Here is a 19,417-nt window from a genome sequence, read left to right as displayed (position 1 = left end):
GCAGCCCTCCACGCCGCCTCCCTGCAGCCGCCCCCAGCACCCCGGAGCATCCGCCCCGGGCAGCGCGTCCCCGAGGCCGCCAGGCCGGTCCTGTCCATCCGTCCGTCGAGTCCGACCGTTGCGTCGCCCCCCGGCGCCATGCCATTCCTCGGGCAGGACTGGCGGTCCCCCGGGCAGAGCTGGGTGAAGACGGCCGACGGCTGGAAGCGCTTCCTGGATGAGAAGAGCGGCAGCTTCGTGAGCGACCTCAGCAGGTGAGTGGATCCGCCACCCACTTGCAGCCCCGCCAAGCAGACCTGGCCTGGTTCCGGGGGCGCAGGGGCGGGAGAATGGGGGGCACGCCGGGCTGGAACAGGGTGAGGAGGGAGCCCCTGGCCGAGGTGGGGGAGCAGTGGGGGGTGGGGAATTGACCGGGTTTCTGCAGAGGTCGCTAGAGCACGGGATTGGGGAGTTTGGTTTCTCTTATTGTTCAAGGTCTGCGTCTCCAAGTGGGCACGACTCTTTACGGAACCCTGGGTCCCTCTGGGAATGTGACGACAAACGCGGATCTTGTCCGCAAACGTTCCAACTCAAGCACACAACTTCAGGGGACCCCTGCCTTAAGGACACTGGAGTCGTGCCGTCTGCCTGAGCGGGGGCGCGAGCGAGTGGGCTGCGCGCCCTTAAACCGCTGGGGTGGCGGGGCTCCGAGCTCCCGAGAGCTGTGGGCACAAATCGGGTGACGCGATTGGACATGGGTGCAGCACCTCCAGGCTCTTCCCACGCACAGGCGACCGCAGAGTGGGCAGGGAGGATGAGTAACCAGGAAGGGGGGCCAGATGGTCCCTGGGGCACCGGCGCTCGCGGGGCGGACTGGCGGAACCAGGGTGAAGACTCGCGGCTGCAGAGCTGCAGAGGAGGGAAGGGAGGCGGGAATGCAACCCACACGCCTTCTGCTTCTGAGAGGACGAAGCGTTTGCACCTGTCTCCTCAGTGGCCCTTTCTGTCAGTTTTCTGACCGAAATAAGTTCAAGTGATGCCTATCTATGCAGAAAGACTCCCTGAGCCGCGTCAGTCTAGTTGAAAACCCGAGGTCCACCGGAGCAGGCTCTGGTGCTCCGTTTGGTTAATAACGCAGAAGTGCTGTCTAATAAGTGGTCTGGAATCTGTCAGTCCCAGATCTCCAACAGTCTCAACAGTCGACTTCCAGATCCCTGCCATTTGTCACAGGTGGGAAGGGCGATGAAAGTGGGTCCAGAGGCGACCAGTGCAGCCCAGTCATCCTTGGATGCCCTTCCCCGCAGCCTTTGGTTGAAACCACTGGCACCAGAGCCCTTAAATTGATTTCAGTGATGAATTCTGTAGCCAGACCAGGTTCCCACTTACTGAGATTTACCAGTGGTTTTTTTGGCTGAGCCCCTGGCACTCAATTTTTAAAAAACCATCAAGAAAGTGTGGTTATTTTGACAGCTTGACCTCCAGAGCCCCCCATCTGTTTGTGATTTGTAAAACATCAAACTCCTTTAGTCTTCCAATGAGAAAACAAAAAGCATTGAATTCTGGCGGGTTGTCAGGACTGACAAAAGCCTATATAACCCTTATGTTAAAGATATTTTGAGGCAATTCCTGTAGAGTTTGGGGAGCAAATAAGAAGTCTTATTGCAAATCAGATAATTTACTTAATAGAAAAATGAAAAGACCAACTGCTGTCACTAGACTCAACCTTTTAGGGATGCAAGTTACCAATTTACCCAAATGATTCTCCCTAAACTAGGACCTTGCGTCTAGTTCTAGTCTAGAAGCTTGCTTCTAAGTCGACTAGAAGCTTCCTTCCTGCCTCCTCATTCCTAAGGAATGATGATCTTGATAGTTTGTTACTTTATTTCTGCACAACAGTCCAGATTCTTTCTGGGGAAATACAGCAAGGATCTGCTGAATGATGTCCCCTCGGCTCACTCGAATATGATTATAGGTTGTTCTGCAGGAGGGTGCAGTAGTTCAGCCGATGAGGATTCAAAATACAGAACCTCTGGCTCATATAAATATTCACACTGTATCTGCTCCAAGATATGCTGGTATCACTCCCCTTTAGAAGCAAATAGTGGTGCCTTCGCCACAGTATGGGAGACCTTGAAAATGGTTTAAAAGTTTAACCTAGGCTGGGATCACATAGCTTCACACCCCTTTGTTCCCTACATGAGCCTTCTTTCTTTCCTCCCATTTCATGCTTTCTGACCAGAGCTGTGGCCCTGCCATGGATCACAAGTGGTGATCGATCTGGTGGCCACCTGTGGCTCTTGGAGGAGTCAGAGTTTAGGAATCATTTGGTAGCTCCTGGCAAAGCAGCTGGCTGTTTGTTTGTGGAGTATTTTTTCGTCCACCAATTGTAAACAATCCCTTCCCTACTTAGCATGAGAAGTCTGCCAACTTCTGAAAAGCAGTTGGCCTTCTGAGACCTAGGTCTGTAGTCTCAAATATCCCTGCTCTTTTTAGTCTTGGTCATGTTTCTCTGTGATGTAAGGTCTGGGCCGAATGCCTGCCTACACAGGTGAATGCCTCTCCTGTTAGGAGAAAACAAAAGGCCACCCTTTCAAAAGGGGGTGGGGGGCCATCAAACAGAGGACGACAGAGGCCTGGTATACTTCTCTAATTCGAAGTCCAGTTCTGTGAGCTGCGTGAACAAGAGTCGGGAATGAAAGGTGGCTTGGTGGGCCCCCACCTGGGAAGAGTGTTTACAGTTGACCCCAGCCTGTTTGCACAGCACACCTTCTCTGGAGTCGGCTAGCCATTCTCTCCGTGTTCCAGACCCCGTCCCCTCCCAACAGCAGAACCTTACAAGGCCATCCTGGCCAAGTGCCCTGAACTGAGATCATAGCAGGATTTAGAATAAGTTTAAAGCAGTACCCCTTGTTTAAAAGTTGAAACGGCGTAAGGTAGAAGAGGAATGACCAGTTGAAATGTGGGTGGGCAGATTAAAAATTCAAGGAAAGTGCTTGGCAGGAATTTGGGGTGATCCAAGAATGCTTCAAGGAAGTGGTAGTTGAGGTACCTCCAAGCCTCACCACCGACCTTCCTGCTTCCCCCTCCCCCAGGATGAGTCATCTCAGCGAGCTGAGCCTCAGGCCACTCTTCTCAAGTCCGGGGGCCTGCAGCTGAAAACTCCAGTGTTGCTTTCCATATAGCTAAGGCTGAACCAGGAAGCCTGGTGCCCTGGACGACTAGTGCTGCAGAGGACAGAAATAATAGTTCAGATTTTTATGAGTGCTCACTGTGTGCAAGGCACTGTTCTGCAAGCTTCATCTATTGGGCTGTTTGTTTTACCAGAACAATCTGGGTACTAGTCACGGGAGGTTGCTGATTTGCATATGTATTAGAGCAAATTAGCATAGAAATCTCACCAGCTTTAATCCACAACTAAACCCTTTGGGGCAGGTGCAGCTTTCTTAAGTGGCCTGTGATTGGGGAAAAAAAAAAAACGAGAAAGAAGTCTTTCCCCCCACCCCCTTATTTCCTCTGCCCGAATGGTCTTATTTTGAAATCTTTCCATAATTTCTAAAGTTGTCTTTAAGTATCTAGGTATGTGTATTTTGATAGTATAAGGCTGGGAGAGGTCTTTTTTCTTCTTCCATGCCTGTGCCTATAAAAATCAAGAGTAGTAAAAACTAATCACAAAATGGCAACTTTGGTGGCTATTCTTGAATTTAATGAAGAAATTAGCATCCTTAAATAGTGCTACTTAAAAAAAAAGTTGGGGCACCTGGGTGGCTCAGTCAGTTAAGCTTCCAGCTTCGGCTCAGGTCATGATCTCACAGTTCGTGTGTTCGAGCCCCGCATCGGGCTCTGTGCTGACAGCTAGCTCAGAGCCTGGAGCCTGCTTCAGATTCTGTATCTCCCTCTCTCTCTGACCCTCCCCTGCTTGCACTGTCTCTCAAAAATTTAAAAAAAAAATTTTTAAGTGAAATGTCATGGCTCCTAAATGGTGGTGGCTTTTCTTGTTAAAAATTTCAGTTGTAATTTTCTGTTGGCTTTGCATTTCCTTGGGATGGACATAATTGAACTCTCAGAATAACCTCTAACTGAATATGTTACTGCTTGAAAGAAAACCTATAAACAGGCAACACAAACAAACCTCATAGCCCTTCCTTCCAGGCCCTACCTCTTAAGTCTAAAACCTGATAAACCAAGAGAAAAATGCTGGGTTTGTCTTTGGTTGAAGCTTTTCTACATTCTGCAGCGGGAGGGCATCATCAGTGATGTCAAATTCTCCTTCAACTAACTTTGGAAATGAGTCACTCGGGCTTAAAGCAGATTTTTGTCATTTCTATAAGGAAAGCACGTGCTCAAATTCCTTGAGTAAATGTTCTCAATTAGAAGAGAGTAAGATGAACTGTAAATATTTCAAATTTCGGGGAAATGGTCACAATCTATGGCTCAGGCTCTGAAAACTTTCTGCCAGATCTCAGAGGTGTGATTGAGAGTTAAACTGCTTCATCTTATGGTTCTCTGCAGGTGGAATGTAGGTTCTCGGTTTCTGTTCATGGTGTATGAGTGTGTTTTCTGTGCAAATAAGCCTTCCTGTGGTGTTTTTACACACCAGACGTTCCTAACTTTGGTTTCTAAAGCTGTTCTCAGCTTTGATACAGCATGGACCAGTCAAGTAACCTTCCATCGTTTTCCCTTCTCCTCAACTTTGATTGAAATTTCTTAAATTGGCGCTAAGGACTCAGAGTTCAGCCTTCCCTTAGTCCTCTCTTTTCTTGCTGACCTTGGAGCAGTAACTGACCGGTCAGTGGTTCTGTCTACTACAGTCATGCAAGTAGACATACACAGAGCCTGGCCCCAAACATTGACCCTGGGCTTGCTTAAGAATCTGTCTCTAAGAGAAGACATTTCTGCAGTCATCTCTGTGAAACCTAAAAATATCCTGTTTCCCTGAATGAAAAGAAAGCTCGAGATATTAGAAATCTCAATAAATGGTATTAAATATGGCCTTACAAGGACAGATTAACAAATGATTATCCAACAAGCTTATTCCTATGGGTCCAGAAACACTGGGCACATTGTTGGTGACATCAGGGGTAAGCATTTATGTAGCAAGATACTTATTGTACGTATTGACTTGTGCTACATGAGAGACTGTTGTAGCAACAGGATACTGGAAATTGTTTCAAACCCTCTTTTCTCTTTGACCATTTACATAAAGTCTGTTGAATGGAGAAGTGCAGGTGTGCCTCATTTTATCCAACAGATGTATGTCCAGAGAAGATACAAAGCAAATCACACTTTAAACTCAGCAAAGGAACTCAAATTAAAGAGCTGTTATATATCGGTGATATAAGAAAGAGCCCCTGATTTATGTTTCACTAGTGAGCGTTATAAATCCCACCTTGTACATATATATACTCATGGGACTTGGGGAGCCTACTCATAATTCTTCAATATTTCTCCAGCATCCCTTCAATGAAAAGGGTAACGTAAGAGTTTTACTGTGAAGTTACGTTGTATCACAGAATAGAACTCAGCTGCCCCAAAATGGTAGCCCAGCCTACTGGCAGAAATACGCACCTGACCCAAGTTGAATCCGTGCATCCTTCAGTGACCCGTGAGTTGGGCAGTTCTGTTTTTTCAGCCCTCATGAATTTATGAATTGTGAAATCAGCTGGTTTTATTTAGGAGCCAAGGTCCTCACCTCGTAGCATGATGCCGAGTGTTAGTCATGGAATTACATGAAATCTAAACAATTCGCATGTACACTCGACATCTCCCAGCAGTGGATTGTGTAAGGCAGATTTCTGCTAATGTGATCATGTTTCAAAGGCATGATAGAGGCGTGCTAGTTAAAAGAAGCTTGGGTACACTTTAAATGTATGGATTGTATGGTATGTGAATTATATCTCCATAAAGCTGGGGGTTTGTTTGTTTGTTTGTTTGTTTTTAGAAAGCAGCTTCCAGTGGATGCTTTTGCAAAATGAAGGCATTGTGTACTCCAAGGATAGCAGTAATCATCCCTCTCCCTCCCCGCTGCAGTCCTCATTTTTGCTTAAAGTAATATTGTAGTACCCGGCATGGCCCTAATTTAAAGGGCGATGGGCTGTGTGTCAAACACAAAGGCAGGCACTGTTGGGAATTCAAAAGCAGTAGAAGCCCCCATCCCTGCCTTCCACGGAGATGTGACAATATTGCATCCCCAAAGAGGGAGGTCTGTGGCCAAACAGACTTCTTTTGAGGGGGTTTTACTGTTTTGTTTGAGAAGATGTATGTTGGTGTTTTATAACTCAGTAAGTTATTTATAGAAACAGCTCTTATTAAAGTATAGCTGTGATAGCTCATCCCCTCTTCTGTTATTCCTAGTTACTGCAACAAGGAAGTATACAATAAGGAGAACCTTTTCAACAGCCTGAACTATGATGTTGCAGCCAAGAAGAGAAAGAAGGACATGCTGAATAGCAAAACCAAAACCCAGTGTAAGCCATTTGTTTTGAACTTAAAAGAAAGCTGTTTGAAGATCCCTAGGATTGGTTCTTTGGCTGGGGGTTGGCGGCGGCGGGTGCGGGGGGGATTCAGACCTCGAACGTGAGCCATCCGCTTTAATGTTCGCTGTGTCACTGACAGAGGTTACTGGGAACTTTGCACTCAGAAACCTGGCTGTGCATTTTACAAGCAAGATCAATGTGTTCTTTATAGTCTTGTTTATTATAAGTCAGTTGCTAGTCAGAGTGGGGTTTTTTTTCCTGCTTGTCACTAATATTTGATTATTATATTATACAGTGATATGGTCAGCTGAATCAGTTCCAGCATGTGCTTTTGTCACTGTGTTGTGAGGCTCTGAAAACAGATTTGTTCTTCCCTCTTTCCTTGTATAAATACTACTGCATTTCTAGATGCTGTAGGTAAGAATATAAAGTCCTAGGAATAAGCAGGAATTACAGATCTTTAGTTTACAGATCTTTCGTTTATCCACCCATACTACATGATCTCTTCACGTTATCTGCTTTATTTCTACTTTTTATGCCCTTGTATAAGTTGTAGGTTTGACATTTAAAACAAACTTGGACTTGGGTGTTTGATGTTTTTTCCAGTGTGAAGCCTTGATGTACTAAATCTGATGATCAAAGATCGGGAGTGCTTCAGGCCAAATACGCGTAACTCTAATATGTGTGCATGTATATATGCATACACTGCAGAAATGAGACATTTGCATCTCTTAGATTGTCATAGAGTCTCTGTCCTTTTTCTTTTTTTTTTTTTTTTTTGATGTTTTACTTATTCTTGAGAGATAGAGAGACAGAGCATGAGTAGGGGAGGAGCAGAGAGAGGGAGAAACAGAATCTGAAGCAGGCTTCAGGCTCCACGCTGTCAGCACAGAGCCCAAAGTAGTACTCGAACTCACAAGCCGTAAGATCATGACCTGAGCCAAAGCTGGATGCTCAACCCACTGAGCCACCCAGGCACCTTAGGTCTCTGTCCTTTCTGTTAAAACTTTTTAACACATCAGAGTATATGAAAAAGAAACAAGTTTAAGATTTGGGGCATGTTGCAAATTTTAAAGCTGTGGGGGTTTTTGTTGTTAATTCCTTTTTTTTTTTTTTTTTGCCTCTGTAGATTTCCACCAAGAAAAATGGATCTATGTTCACAAAGGAAGTACTAAAGAGGTGGGCATCCATCTGTTTATTAAAGAGTATATGCTTAGCCTTATGAATTTCCCAACAGGATAGGGAGGGACACTGGGCAAGAATATGACTTCAAGTCATGGCTAGGTGTGGGTTAGAGTTAAGGCTACCGGGACGTCAGTAGGTAGACTCCCCATTCAGTGAGATCACGTTTGTAAAAGTGCTTTATAAAGATTAGGATACCCATCTCAAATGTGTTGTTATAAAGCCCTGGCCCTTCCCCCCAGAACGGTGCCTTTCTTTTGTTCTGAGATCTCTTTAGACTCCAAGTTGGTTAACTTTTAGCCCTGGAGGAGCTAATCACTAAACACACCAGAAGTTTTCATGTCTGCTCAGTAGGAGACACTGAGCTAGATGTGGAAGGGGACAAGGCACTGTAACAATGACATTTGCATGGCACTTTATAAAACACTTTGATGTACATTATATTTTCTCCCTGAGCAGGCATCTGCTCAGATATTCAGGTTACCAGACAGTGTGGTAGAATGATGGAATTTCTACCACTGTCAGGGACTTTGGTGAATATATACATCCCTCTGTGGTTTGGGGCCCATGGGGATCATGGCACACCCACCACTACCCAGATACTCAGAGCAGATGCTGTGAGTCAGGGCCCTCTCCTCCCAATGCCTTGTGCGTTCATAGGTAAAAAATCAAAACTTCTTTTACTTCCTCCTGAAAGCTTTAAAAAATGCTTCTGATGATCCCAATGAGAAAAACACTGAGGATGCGACGCAAGGTAGCAGGCAGTGCTGACACGAGGAAGTCTAATTCTCCTCCCAGGAGATGTTACAGTGACCCTCTGCGTCTAACTCCTAACCTCTCCTGGATAAGCGCCTTAGGATTTTCCCATTCGAGCTGATGCAGAGAACAAGAGCCCAAATGGTGTAAATCATGAAGAGGGGTGTTTAACATGTGAGTCATGGACTAAAGCAGCAGCTGGCTGCACTGTCCACCTTTGTGGCTCACAGGGGGTTCCCAGAAAGAGCTCATCCTGGCCCAGGAAAACAGCACATTCCCATAGTTCCCTGAGACAGGCATCCAGCTTGCCAGTAGGGTCCAGGTGCACCGTTCTGGAGAATGACCTCTGTGCCCCCCCCCCCCGTTTTCATATTCAGCGCCATGGATATTGCACTCTGGGTGAAGCTTTCAACAGGCTGGACTTCTCAACTGCCATTCTGGATTCCAGAAGATTTAACTACGTCGTACGGGTGAGTTTTGTAGGTTAGCAGAGTCTCCATTGAATTGTCTTTCTCGGGTTCTCTTGAGGTAGTTTCCCCCCAGAGAATAACTCTGTAGGACACTGAGGATTTTGAGAAAAGTGGAAAACAGTCCACCTCTGTCCACCTCCGGACTTTGAGTCCTCCCATGGATCCTGTGAGGACGGTGGTGACAGATAGGAATGGCCGTAGTCCCTCATGTAAGCCACTTCCTCCTCCCTCCATAAATGGGACACCCTATAGGCAGCAAGGACTCTGGTGGCAACATTGGCAAGAGAATGTAGTAAGCAAGCCGAAAAACACCGTGGCTTGTGTTAAAAAATGTTCTGGACCTCTGATTGTTCTCCCTGTCCTCCTTGTCCTGCGTTAGCAGACTCTAGGTGACCCCACGGCATTCTTGGTTTAGGCCACAAAACCTCCTAAGTTCAAAGCACCTCAGTGCATCTTTCCCGTGACTCCCTTCCACCCCTTGTGATAACATATTTAGTCTCATGTTCACCTAAAGCTTGATACTAACTAACTGTTTGGGTCCGTTGCTTTACATTTGAAACCCTAGGTTGGAGGGGGAGATATTTAAGGAGCCTTGGCAAGATATTAATGATGAAGGTAGTAAGTAAATAAGTCTATCCATGCTCTTCAAGTCAGTGATTCTTTTTAATTGGTTTATTGTTGTTGCCCACCCCCCACCCCCCAAGCTCTGTTGTGCATTTCTGTCAGTGGTCCAACCTGAGAGGTAGCAGCTGTTTGGGTTTTAGGCTCAGAAGTAGGAGGGAACTGGGGAGTCTGGGTGGCTCAGTCAGTTAAGTGTCTCACTTCAGCACAGGTCATGATCTCATGTTCGTGGGTTCAAGCCCTGCATCAGGCTCTGTGCTGACAGCTCGGAGCCTGGAGCCTGCCTGGGATTCTGTGTGTTCCTCTCTCTCTGACCCTCCCCTGCTTGCACTCTGTCTCTCAAAAAATAAAATAAAACATTAAGAATAAATTTTTTTTTAAGTAGGAAGGGAGTGATACGAAACAGATGAACATAAGAGAAAGGAAGCAAAAATAATATAAAAACAGGGAGGGGGACAAAACATTAGAGACTTAAATATGGAGAACAAACAGAGGGTTACTGGAGGGGTTGTGGGAGGGGGGATGGGCTAAATGGGTAAGGGGCATTAAGAAACCTGCTCCTGAAATCATTCTTGCACTATATGCTAACTGACTTGGATGTAAATTTAAAAAGTAAATTTTTAAAAAGTAGGAGGGAATTTACCCCTTGTGGGTGTTGCGTGGCTGGGTTTTTATCTTCTTTCTCCTGGGTTGTTGTGCTTCTCAGTGCCCAGTTACTGAGTCACATGATTGCCACCACGGCTCAGCCAGAGCAATGACATTCAAGCCCCCTTGAGGCCTGGATCATTCACCTGTCATCGGGGCAGATGCTGGCCTAGCTGTCCCAACTGACCTGATAAAAACCCAGGCCTCCTTGTAGTTTAGAAGCTCTGGGCTGAGCCTGTGACCACATGAGCAGATCTGTCAGCTTTCAGCTGAGCCCTTATTCCAATCCAAAAGGGACGAAAATGAGAGACCTTCTTGATGAAATGTTCACGTCATTCAGTGTGACTCTGCCATTTCAGGGAGGTCACTGTGGCCTGCAGCCCAGCCCAGGCTGGGTTGGAGACAGGCCCAGCAAGAGCTGGAAACTGTTGCTAAGAATATGAATAGTTTCCATCTTCTAGGTGTCAGAGGAGGACACCCAGCTCTGACATCTTAATTACAAACTGATCAGCAAAACGGTCAGTTTGTAGATGATTCTTCCTACCTGTTTTTCCTTTCACAAGAAATAGAGCAAAGGAACAAGATCATAATAGCAAAAATCTATCTTCATGCGATTATGTGCCTTCATCTTTATCCTTCCATTAACCCTATGAAGTGTGGGTACTTTTATTGTCAGTTTCAACAAATGGAAGTATAGCAAGGTAAAATGACTTGTCCAAGGTCACAAAGCTACGGAAGCAACAAAAGCAGGATCTGAAACCTGGTCAGTGTCAGAGCCCACACTCTTCACTGCCGTAGTAAGTTCTCTGCAAGCAGAAGACAGAAGGTATAGTGGTCTGAAGTCGTGCCCCTGCCCCCCTGCTTTCACACTGTGACAACCTAAGACTCAGCTGCCCCTTACGTAAGGATTTAGAACAACCCCAACTTCACAGAGTAGCGGTGAACTCACTAATGTATATGAAGATACCCTACAAATCTGAATGTATTATTCAGAGTCAGCTACTAATATTTATTATTGCCTACTCACCTAAATTATCACTGATTCTCCCTAATATGCCTTTTCAATTCAGTTGATAAATGTTTTTCTACTTACAAAAAAAAAATTAATGGGAAATCTGGCACTTGATTAAGACTCAGCATTGAGAACTTGTATCTGATCATATCTAACTGTAAAATACCAGCACTTTCCCTTACATCATCTAAACTGCCGCATGCTTTCAGAACTGTCAGGTTCAGCAGTAGTGGAAAAATGCTTCTGTTTTGGAAAGAACAATCTCTTTTTTCTTGCTCCTTCACTGTTAGAGTCCTCTATAATTTGAGAAATAATGTTATTTTTATAAAAAGCTTAAAACATTTTAATGACAGGCACTGCATTTTGAGGGTTTTCTTGTAAGGAACTCAATGCACGTCTCCTCTATTCTTCTTACCCTTAAGGCAGCTTTGCAAAGTAGCTTGCCACTATGTCCCCACCATCTTCCCACTAATGGTTTAATACAGTACTTTAATGGTTCCTTAGTTCCAGTGAACAACTGAACTAACTTTGAAGGCATTTAAAAAAATGTTTTCTAGTCTCTTTAAAGCCAAGTATATTTTTTAAAAAATTTTTGTTTATTTTTGAGAGAGGAGACAAAGTGCAAGTGGGAAGCGGCAGAGAGCAAGGGAGACACAGAATCCAAAGCAGGCTCCAGGGTCTGCTCTGAGCTTTCAGCACAGAGTCCAACCTGGGGCTCTAACTCATGAACCCCGAGATCATGACCTGAGCTGAAGTTGGACGCTTAACCAGCGGAGCCACCCGGCTGCCTCTAAAGCCAAGTACATTTTTTTTTACAAAATGTGTTCAATGCTGGCTGTCCTCTTCAGAAACAGGCAATGCAGAAGCAATAAAAAAAAAAAGGGGGCCAACACCACTATCTCAAAATTTTCTAATTTTATCCATAGGTACGAAAATTCTTGGAATTTATGGAATCAAAAATTTTGAATATAAAATGGAAAGAAAGGGTTTTCATATAGCATCTGCATCTTATTTTAATAGGCTTCAGGTTATACTCACTGCCTTTCTCCCCTTCACTATACACACCCCCGGCTTAAATACAATTTTAACTGGTTTTTAAGGATGATCTAAAATCTTCAGAGGCAACGACCTACCCGTTTATGAAAGGTCATTTTAAAAACAGGTTTACACCATGCCTAAAGATCAAATAGTTTGGCAGTTCCCCTGGGGATCTGGCGAGGATTTCTGGGGCTGCGCTGGTGGTAGGGCTGGAACCTGGTCCCCAAGAGGAGGTGAGTGGAGAACTTGGTCCCCTGGAGGAGGTAACTACGCCCAGGCACAGAGAAGCCAATGGAGAAAGTAGGTCTCCAGTAAGCTGGGTTTTGGAGATCACACATCAACTCCCCGCTCTGTGAACTAAGCCTGCCTAGCCCACTGGTTCTCATTTGAACTGGCTGCACACTAGAATCGCCTGCAAAGCTTGTTTCTCTACAGAAGCCCACCTCTAGGGCATATGATTTAATTAACTGAAGGTGGGGCCCATGCACTGCTACATAAATTTACCCTTCGGGTGATCCCTGTGTTTTCAAGTTTGGGAACCAGCTCAAAACACTATTGGGAGCCCAAATGCTATATTTTGCATATTGCATCTTTATTTTTTATTTTTGAGAGACAGAGAGAGACAGTGTGAGCAGGGGAGGGTCAGAGAAAGAAGGAGACACAGAATCCAAAGCAGGCTCCAGGCTCTGAGCTAGCTGTCAGCACAGAGCCTGATGCAGGGCTCAAACTCGCAAACCGTGAGATCATGACCTGAGCCGAAGCCAGATGCTTAACCGACTGAGCCACCCAAGCACCCCATATTGCATGTTTAAACAAGACACAGTAAGGCATACATGCAGGAGAGGCTTTAATGCCAGGATGCCATTTGACCTGGTCTTCCAGCTCTTCTCTCTGGGATGTGGATGCTACCTCTAGACCAGAAAGGTCCTGGAGAACCTTGAAGACCAGCCCCTGACTGGAGAAAACTGACCCGTCCGTGCTAGCAGAACCAAAAGGACAAGCAAAAGCTTGCAACCCTACTCCTTCTCCCTCTGCAGTACAAAAGAAAATCACACCCTAAACCAATGCACGTTATTTTTTTCTGCATTACCACCCTAAGTCCATTTGAACGTTTCCAGCAAGTTACTGCATTCCTACAACCCCTAAAAGTCTTTTCCAAAAACATGGTTTCGTTTAAGTTGACTGGCGGTTTGGCAAACAAAAGACTGAAATATGTCACTAAGACTCAAATTCAAACCCAATGCCTTCAATTAAGGACGAGCGGTTGCCAACCCTCTGGTGGGTCGTGATGTGCAGGAGAAGCCTGGCCCCTTTGCTAGGTTCTTCTGCCGCAGTGACCTTGGATTAATATAGCACTTCACATACTTGGCGCCTTTCTCTAACGGAGGGTGGCCTCTGCCACCTGGGTCTTAAAACGGGTAGTATATTTTTCCGTTGAGACAGAGAAGCTGGGGTGGAGGGAGGAAGGCCAGCCACCCTGATGGCAACAAAGTCAAAAGAACAAGGCTGTGAGCCTATTTGAAAATGACTTGCAGAAATGGTTGGAACCGTGAGAATCCACTGCGGGGCATTAACATTTGAGGGCACAGCGTGGGTCCTTCAGTGAATGCTGATTAGGTTGTCAAGGGTTTTACAGGAGAACGTCTGTGTCGCTTAGAATTCCTGGTTTTTCAGTCCTAACAAGCATTCAGGCAAGCAGATACTGCAATGTCTGAGTACCCAGAGAAGGGGGAACACTCACAAACAGAAGTGAGGGAGCTACCTGAAGAAACAGGGATGCCTACGTATCCCACAGAAGTAATGGGATACTTTCAGTAGTAGAAAGGTACCCACAGAAGGAGAGGGGCACCCGAAAAAATGAGGAATGGCCAACCAAAACAGTGGTGTTTTTGAGCATGGACTCCTAAACAAATAACGTAAGCATGTGCTCTCAGTTTGTGTATATTCATAAGTGCATCTCTGAATCACATCCCTATAAAAGGTGCTAATAATAGTATCTGGCCCATCATGTTGCTCAGGGAATTAAAACTAAGTTTAAATGCTTTCCAACAGGGCCTGGTACGTGGATAGCCCTCGAAGAGACTCAGTTGTTGCCATTAATATCCTCATCTTTAGGGTCCTAATTACAGGCATTAGAAGACACACAAATAGAGAGATGACAGAAATAGATAATAGAGATTAAAGATAAAATACAATGGATAGGTTGATGTTTTATACTTTTTCTGTCAGATTTCCTTTCCCATCACACTTTGAAGACCTCAAGATCAATTTTTTTTTTTTTGAGAACTCAGAATCTAAACCTATCCCACCACGGGCCCAGAAATATACAAAAATATACAAAAAATTCTGTCTAGTTTCTACATCACCAGGTGCTTCCTATGCAGAAGGATATGCTACCATGTCCAGGGGAGCTGAGTTTTAAATGCCAGTTCAGCAGACTTTCCTCCTATTGGAGGAGGCAAGCTCCTGAGAGCGCCGGACACCATACTCCCAGTGCTCTGTTTGAGGGTAAGGTTTGTTTTTAGGAACTGAGCCAGGATCTGAAGGTCCCTCCAGTCCACAGAAGGAGGAGCCCCAAAGGCAAGGAATTGACACCGTCCCTCTGCTAGGTCCCCATAGATCACAGACTGCTCCTGGTGAATGCTTTCAAATTCCTAAATAGGTATTTCTGAATGAAACCCATAACATTTACCTAGTGTCGCCATAGCCACTTGAGAATTAATGAAGACCTGGATCTTCTGGGCTACTTGGGGGACAAGGAACCACCACTGAAATGGCAGATTGGGTTTTGGTCTTGTCTAAGAGACTGGAGGAGGGGGGCACCAAAGACAGCCTGTTGGAAGAGGTTGAATCTGATGCTGAAGAACCAGTCCTTCCAGGAGTTAGCTAGGTGCTGAGGCAGGGAGAAAGCTTTGCAGGGATGAGTGGTGTGAGCAGGAAACTGGAAATAAGAAAGAATGGAAGTGGAGGGGAATACTGGTCAACCAGGGGCCCAGGGTGATGTGACATCTAGCCTCATGGAATCAGAGGGTAGGGGTGAGGAGTGTTAGAGTAGACGGGAAGCCCAATCTAAAAGCAGGATGATTGAGGCAACAGAGCTGCTCAGATTGATGCAAACAGGGACCAAGGCACCATTACAGTTTAAAAAATATCTGGGAGGATAGAAGACAGGCAAGTTTCTCTCAGATGAGAATACAATTAATTTGTGTAAACTTGGCCCTCCTTCTTAGGATTTTAACACTCTCAGTCAGAGAGATGTTTCACTTGCAAATAATATTTACCCAATCTTGACATGCCTGAAGATTATTAATGTAACTGAAATGTTCCCTCCTCCAACCTGTCAGTGTTTAAGATCAAAGTCAGGACAAAACTTTCCAGGTTTTTAATCTGTGTTATCCACTGAATAAATAGGGGTCGTGAAAGTACATGGCACTCAGTACAAAAAGAGGCACTGCCTGATGTAACCAAAGGTTTCTAGCAAAAGACAAAAGGTACCCAGCTTGGGTATTGAACACGTGAGACATGGCAGATGCTCCTGGAAGCTTCTTTCCTCCCTTTGATAACCCTGAGGCATGTTTTTCAATCAGACCTATAATTCAAACTTCAGAGCCCGCAGTCATAAGAGATAGAAAAATTTAGAGATAAGTTATGTTCTTAACAATAGTCTATGCAAGACAGACTATGCTTGACCAGCAGCCTTATTGTTAACCTCCGTGTGGTTTTGTCTGAAACAAACACACAGGGAAGCTACTGCTTCTGTTGGTGCTTCTGAAGCCCAAATTATTTAGTGTTCTTCTAGATCTCAGCTGCTTGCCTTCCTGGAAAGTGTGATCTGTTTGCACTCTAAGTAATTTACTCCTGAAGCATCCATCTGGGACCAGACCGCATATGAATTCCATCCTGACAGTCCAGACCATCTACCATTGACCGTGATTGTGTCATGTGACCATCATGAGCCTCCTCATCTAAAGAGGAGGAATTTGGGGAAATCTTTCCCAGGTACCTTGCAGCTACAACACTCAGTGATTCTAAAAGACAAATGTTTAGAAAACAAATACTGGTTGACTGCCTTCCACGTGCCAGGCTGGGGGTAGAGTGGTAAACAAAACAACCCCTGCTGTCTTGAGGTTCATATCCCAATTAGTCAACAAGTAAGGAAACGATCATTTCATAGATAGGTCAATGGAACAATGTAACGACAGTAAGATAAAACTGGTGAGGTTTCCATAGATGATGGTCACGGAAGGCATCCCTGAGCAGGTGATATCTGAATGAGACCTGAGGGGTGGGTCAGAGCCAGCATGCGATGCCGTGACAAGGGCAAAGGCTGGAAAGTGGGACTGGGCTGAGCCTGTTCAGGAAACCAAAGACAGGCCTTGCGGCTAGAACAGAATGAGTTGGGGAAGCGCCTGTGCAAAATGAAGTCGGAGGAGGGGCCCAGGCCAGATCAGGGAGGACCTTGCCAGTCACGGAAAGGAGGTTAGATTCTCTTCTAAGGGAAGCTGTTTGAGGGTTTCAGGCAGAGAGGTGACATAAGCTGATTGTTCAAAGTATGAATGCTATGATGAACCGAAGGCGAGAGAAGGTAAGAACGCTGCTCTTTGAGAAGTGAGACAGGAGGGGAATCTCTCTTCTGCCCATTCACGTTCCACACACCACTTCAAACTGCAGTTGTATCCGCTCCAAGATTTGCTCTATGGTATTGCTTGCAACTAGATTTTCTCCTACGCAATGTCTCCAAAACTAGCATGAGCCAAAGCTGAAGGGCAGGATGTGGTTTCCGCATGCGGTGACCACCATCCCTTCCTCTGGTAGCCCAGAACCATTCCTGCTCCTGCACAAGCAGTCCCTGCAAATCACTCCGGATACCCGGACTGCCCACGCGGCAGTGATACCGGGGAATTCAGGAGTCTGAGAGCCCTCTTCCTCCTCCTCCTCTTCCTCCTTCTCCGCCTTCTCCTCCTCTTTACCCTCTGCCTCTCCTTAAACACAGCGCAGCTTACTGGAACCTGGGCTAAAATTTGCCCAGCAGAAAAGAGCCATTTCCAAGCAGGACAATTTCCTTTGCTCTCTTGTGGCCGGGGGCAAAGAATCCAGCTGGCTAGGTCATCTTGGTAGAGAAATTGCTAGATACAGCCTTGCTTCCCTCGGCACACAGCTCTTTTAACACAGAAGTAAAGGTAATCAATTCTGTCCTCTTTACTACTAGTTCCACACCATACTACCTACTGGTGTGGGACCTGCAGAGTTCTGCTGATGTGGAAAGTAGACCTAAATGATTTACCCAAAACAATGGCCCTATCCCAATCACGTTAACATTTTCTGCAGATTATTCCTCCCTTAATGGTAAAAGCTGATTACCTGTCACAATGTAATATTAATATGGCATTTCCAGACTCTGTCTCCTAGAGTATAGCAATACTTGATATTGCTACTAGTTTTAAAGTTTGGCTGTAGATGCAAATTTGATCGACACTGAAAAGCTGAAGTCCTTAATATGTTTTCTGTTAAGACACATCTGGCTGGTCCTGTCTCCACACTTACTACTGCTGGTGTGACTTAAGGTGCTTGACTTAACTTCTCTGAGCCACAGTGTCCTCGTTTTCAAATGGAGAGCCTAATTCCTCAGGTTACCATTGAAGACTAAGCGAGAGTGTACAGGTGAAGAGCCCAGTGGGGTCACTGATATGTAGGAACCCCCCACTTACTGTTAGCAAGATAAGACCTCACGGTAGATACAATTATGTAAGTCATAAAATGTATCAACATTAGCGTTCATCAACAGACAGGAAGCTATTAAATGTATCACAAACATAATAAAAGTGACAGAAAGGAATTAAAATTTGAAACCACTTAAGCATTTGGTTGACAATACATAAAGTTAAAATACAAGGATTCTAAAGATCTTTAACCCATCTGTACTTTACTAATTCACTCCCAGGCATCAATTTTACCTAGTGATATTCTCTGTATTATGATAAAAACTAATGATAATAATTTGAGTGTATTCTTTGTACCAGACACTATTCTGAATGCTTTATGAACATAGTCAATCTTCATTGCAACTCTGAAGTGGGTAGTATTATTATGCATAGCTTACAGAGGGGGAAACTGAGGTACAAAGTGTGGCTCTGAAGCCCTCCTGTAAAAAAAAAAAAAATATATATATATATATGAGAGAGTATATATATATATATATATATATATATATATTTCACGGTATCTGACACATATATATTCATTCATTCCACAGTATCATTGCTCCATGGACAGTCTAGGTATCTGTAGTGATTTATATATCTTAATATAAATCTTAAACTTTATTATATATTTATGATATATATTTATATCTGAGATATAGATAGATAGATCAGAAGTTGAATAACTATGGCCCAAGGACCAAATCCAGCCCCCCACCTGTTTTGATAAATAAAGTTTTATTGGAACACAGCCACATCTATTCATTTACATATTGCCTAAGGCTGCTTTTGCACTATAACTGCTAAACTGAGTAGTTGTGACAAAGAGCCTATAGACCACAAAGCCCAAAAATATTTACTCTCTGGCCCTTTACAGATAACAGCTGTAAACGTCACTAAGAGACTAGGGTCTGAAATAGGAAGAAATAATGTCTTGTAATAGTAATAATGCCTTGAATTTGGTATTTAGAATGGGTTTTTACACCTGATCTCTTTAACTCTTATAACAACCCTATAAAGTAGGTAGTCCTTTTGTTTCCATTTTAGAAATGAAGAAAATGGGGTTCTGAGAAATTAAATGACTTCTGTCATTGACTAGACAGTAAACTCCATGAGTCTAGCCATCATGTGGCCCTGTGATCACATTCACATCACCTGCCACAGTGCTAGGACAGAGTGGGCACTCAGAAAATACTTGCTAATGAAATACAGTTGTAGCGGTCACCCAGCTAGAGAAGCTGGGTCTGCTCCTATTCCAGGATTTTTTCTCCTGACCCCACCTCTGCCTGGCAGTGGGAAGAGGGACTTTCTCTGGAGATCAAGTTAAACTCGGGTAGTTGACGTGTTCTGATGTTGATTGAGAAATCTTTGCTGCCGTCTTCCTCCTCCTCCTTAGTCAGACATCATCTAATCTGACCGAAGGGCTTTTTGTTTTCCCTCGGATGCATAGTCATCGCCTTGAGAGTTTCCTCCTCCTTGTGATTGGTGTGTTCTTAAACAAGATTAAAACGGACACCCTCAAGAGATGGGAGTCACGTGGAG

General features: G+C 44.7%; 2 protein-coding genes across 5 annotated transcripts in view; one reads left to right on the top strand and one right to left on the bottom strand.

Moving 5' to 3' along the window:
- The window catches only part of WDYHV1 (WDYHV motif containing 1), a 162,093-nt gene that overhangs the window by 62,929 nt on the left and 79,747 nt on the right, over positions 1-19,417 (bottom strand). The gene's annotated exons all lie outside the window — the stretch shown is intronic.
- The window catches only part of FBXO32 (F-box protein 32), a 36,020-nt gene continuing 16,609 nt past the window's right edge, over positions 7-19,417 (top strand). The window contains exons 1-4 of the mRNA XM_029923451.1: positions 7-254; positions 6,331-6,443; positions 7,582-7,631; positions 8,768-8,860. Coding sequence (XP_029779311.1) covers positions 139-254; positions 6,331-6,443; positions 7,582-7,631; positions 8,768-8,860 — 372 coding nt within the window. The 5' untranslated portion in view covers positions 7-138. The remainder of the gene's footprint in view (positions 255-6,330; positions 6,444-7,581; positions 7,632-8,767; positions 8,861-19,417) is intronic.

Source organism: Suricata suricatta, chromosome 15 (assembly GCF_006229205.1).
Source record: "Suricata suricatta isolate VVHF042 chromosome 15, meerkat_22Aug2017_6uvM2_HiC, whole genome shotgun sequence".
Taxonomy (NCBI): domain Eukaryota; kingdom Metazoa; phylum Chordata; class Mammalia; order Carnivora; family Herpestidae; genus Suricata; species Suricata suricatta.
This window is presented reverse-complemented; position numbering and strand designations above follow the sequence as displayed.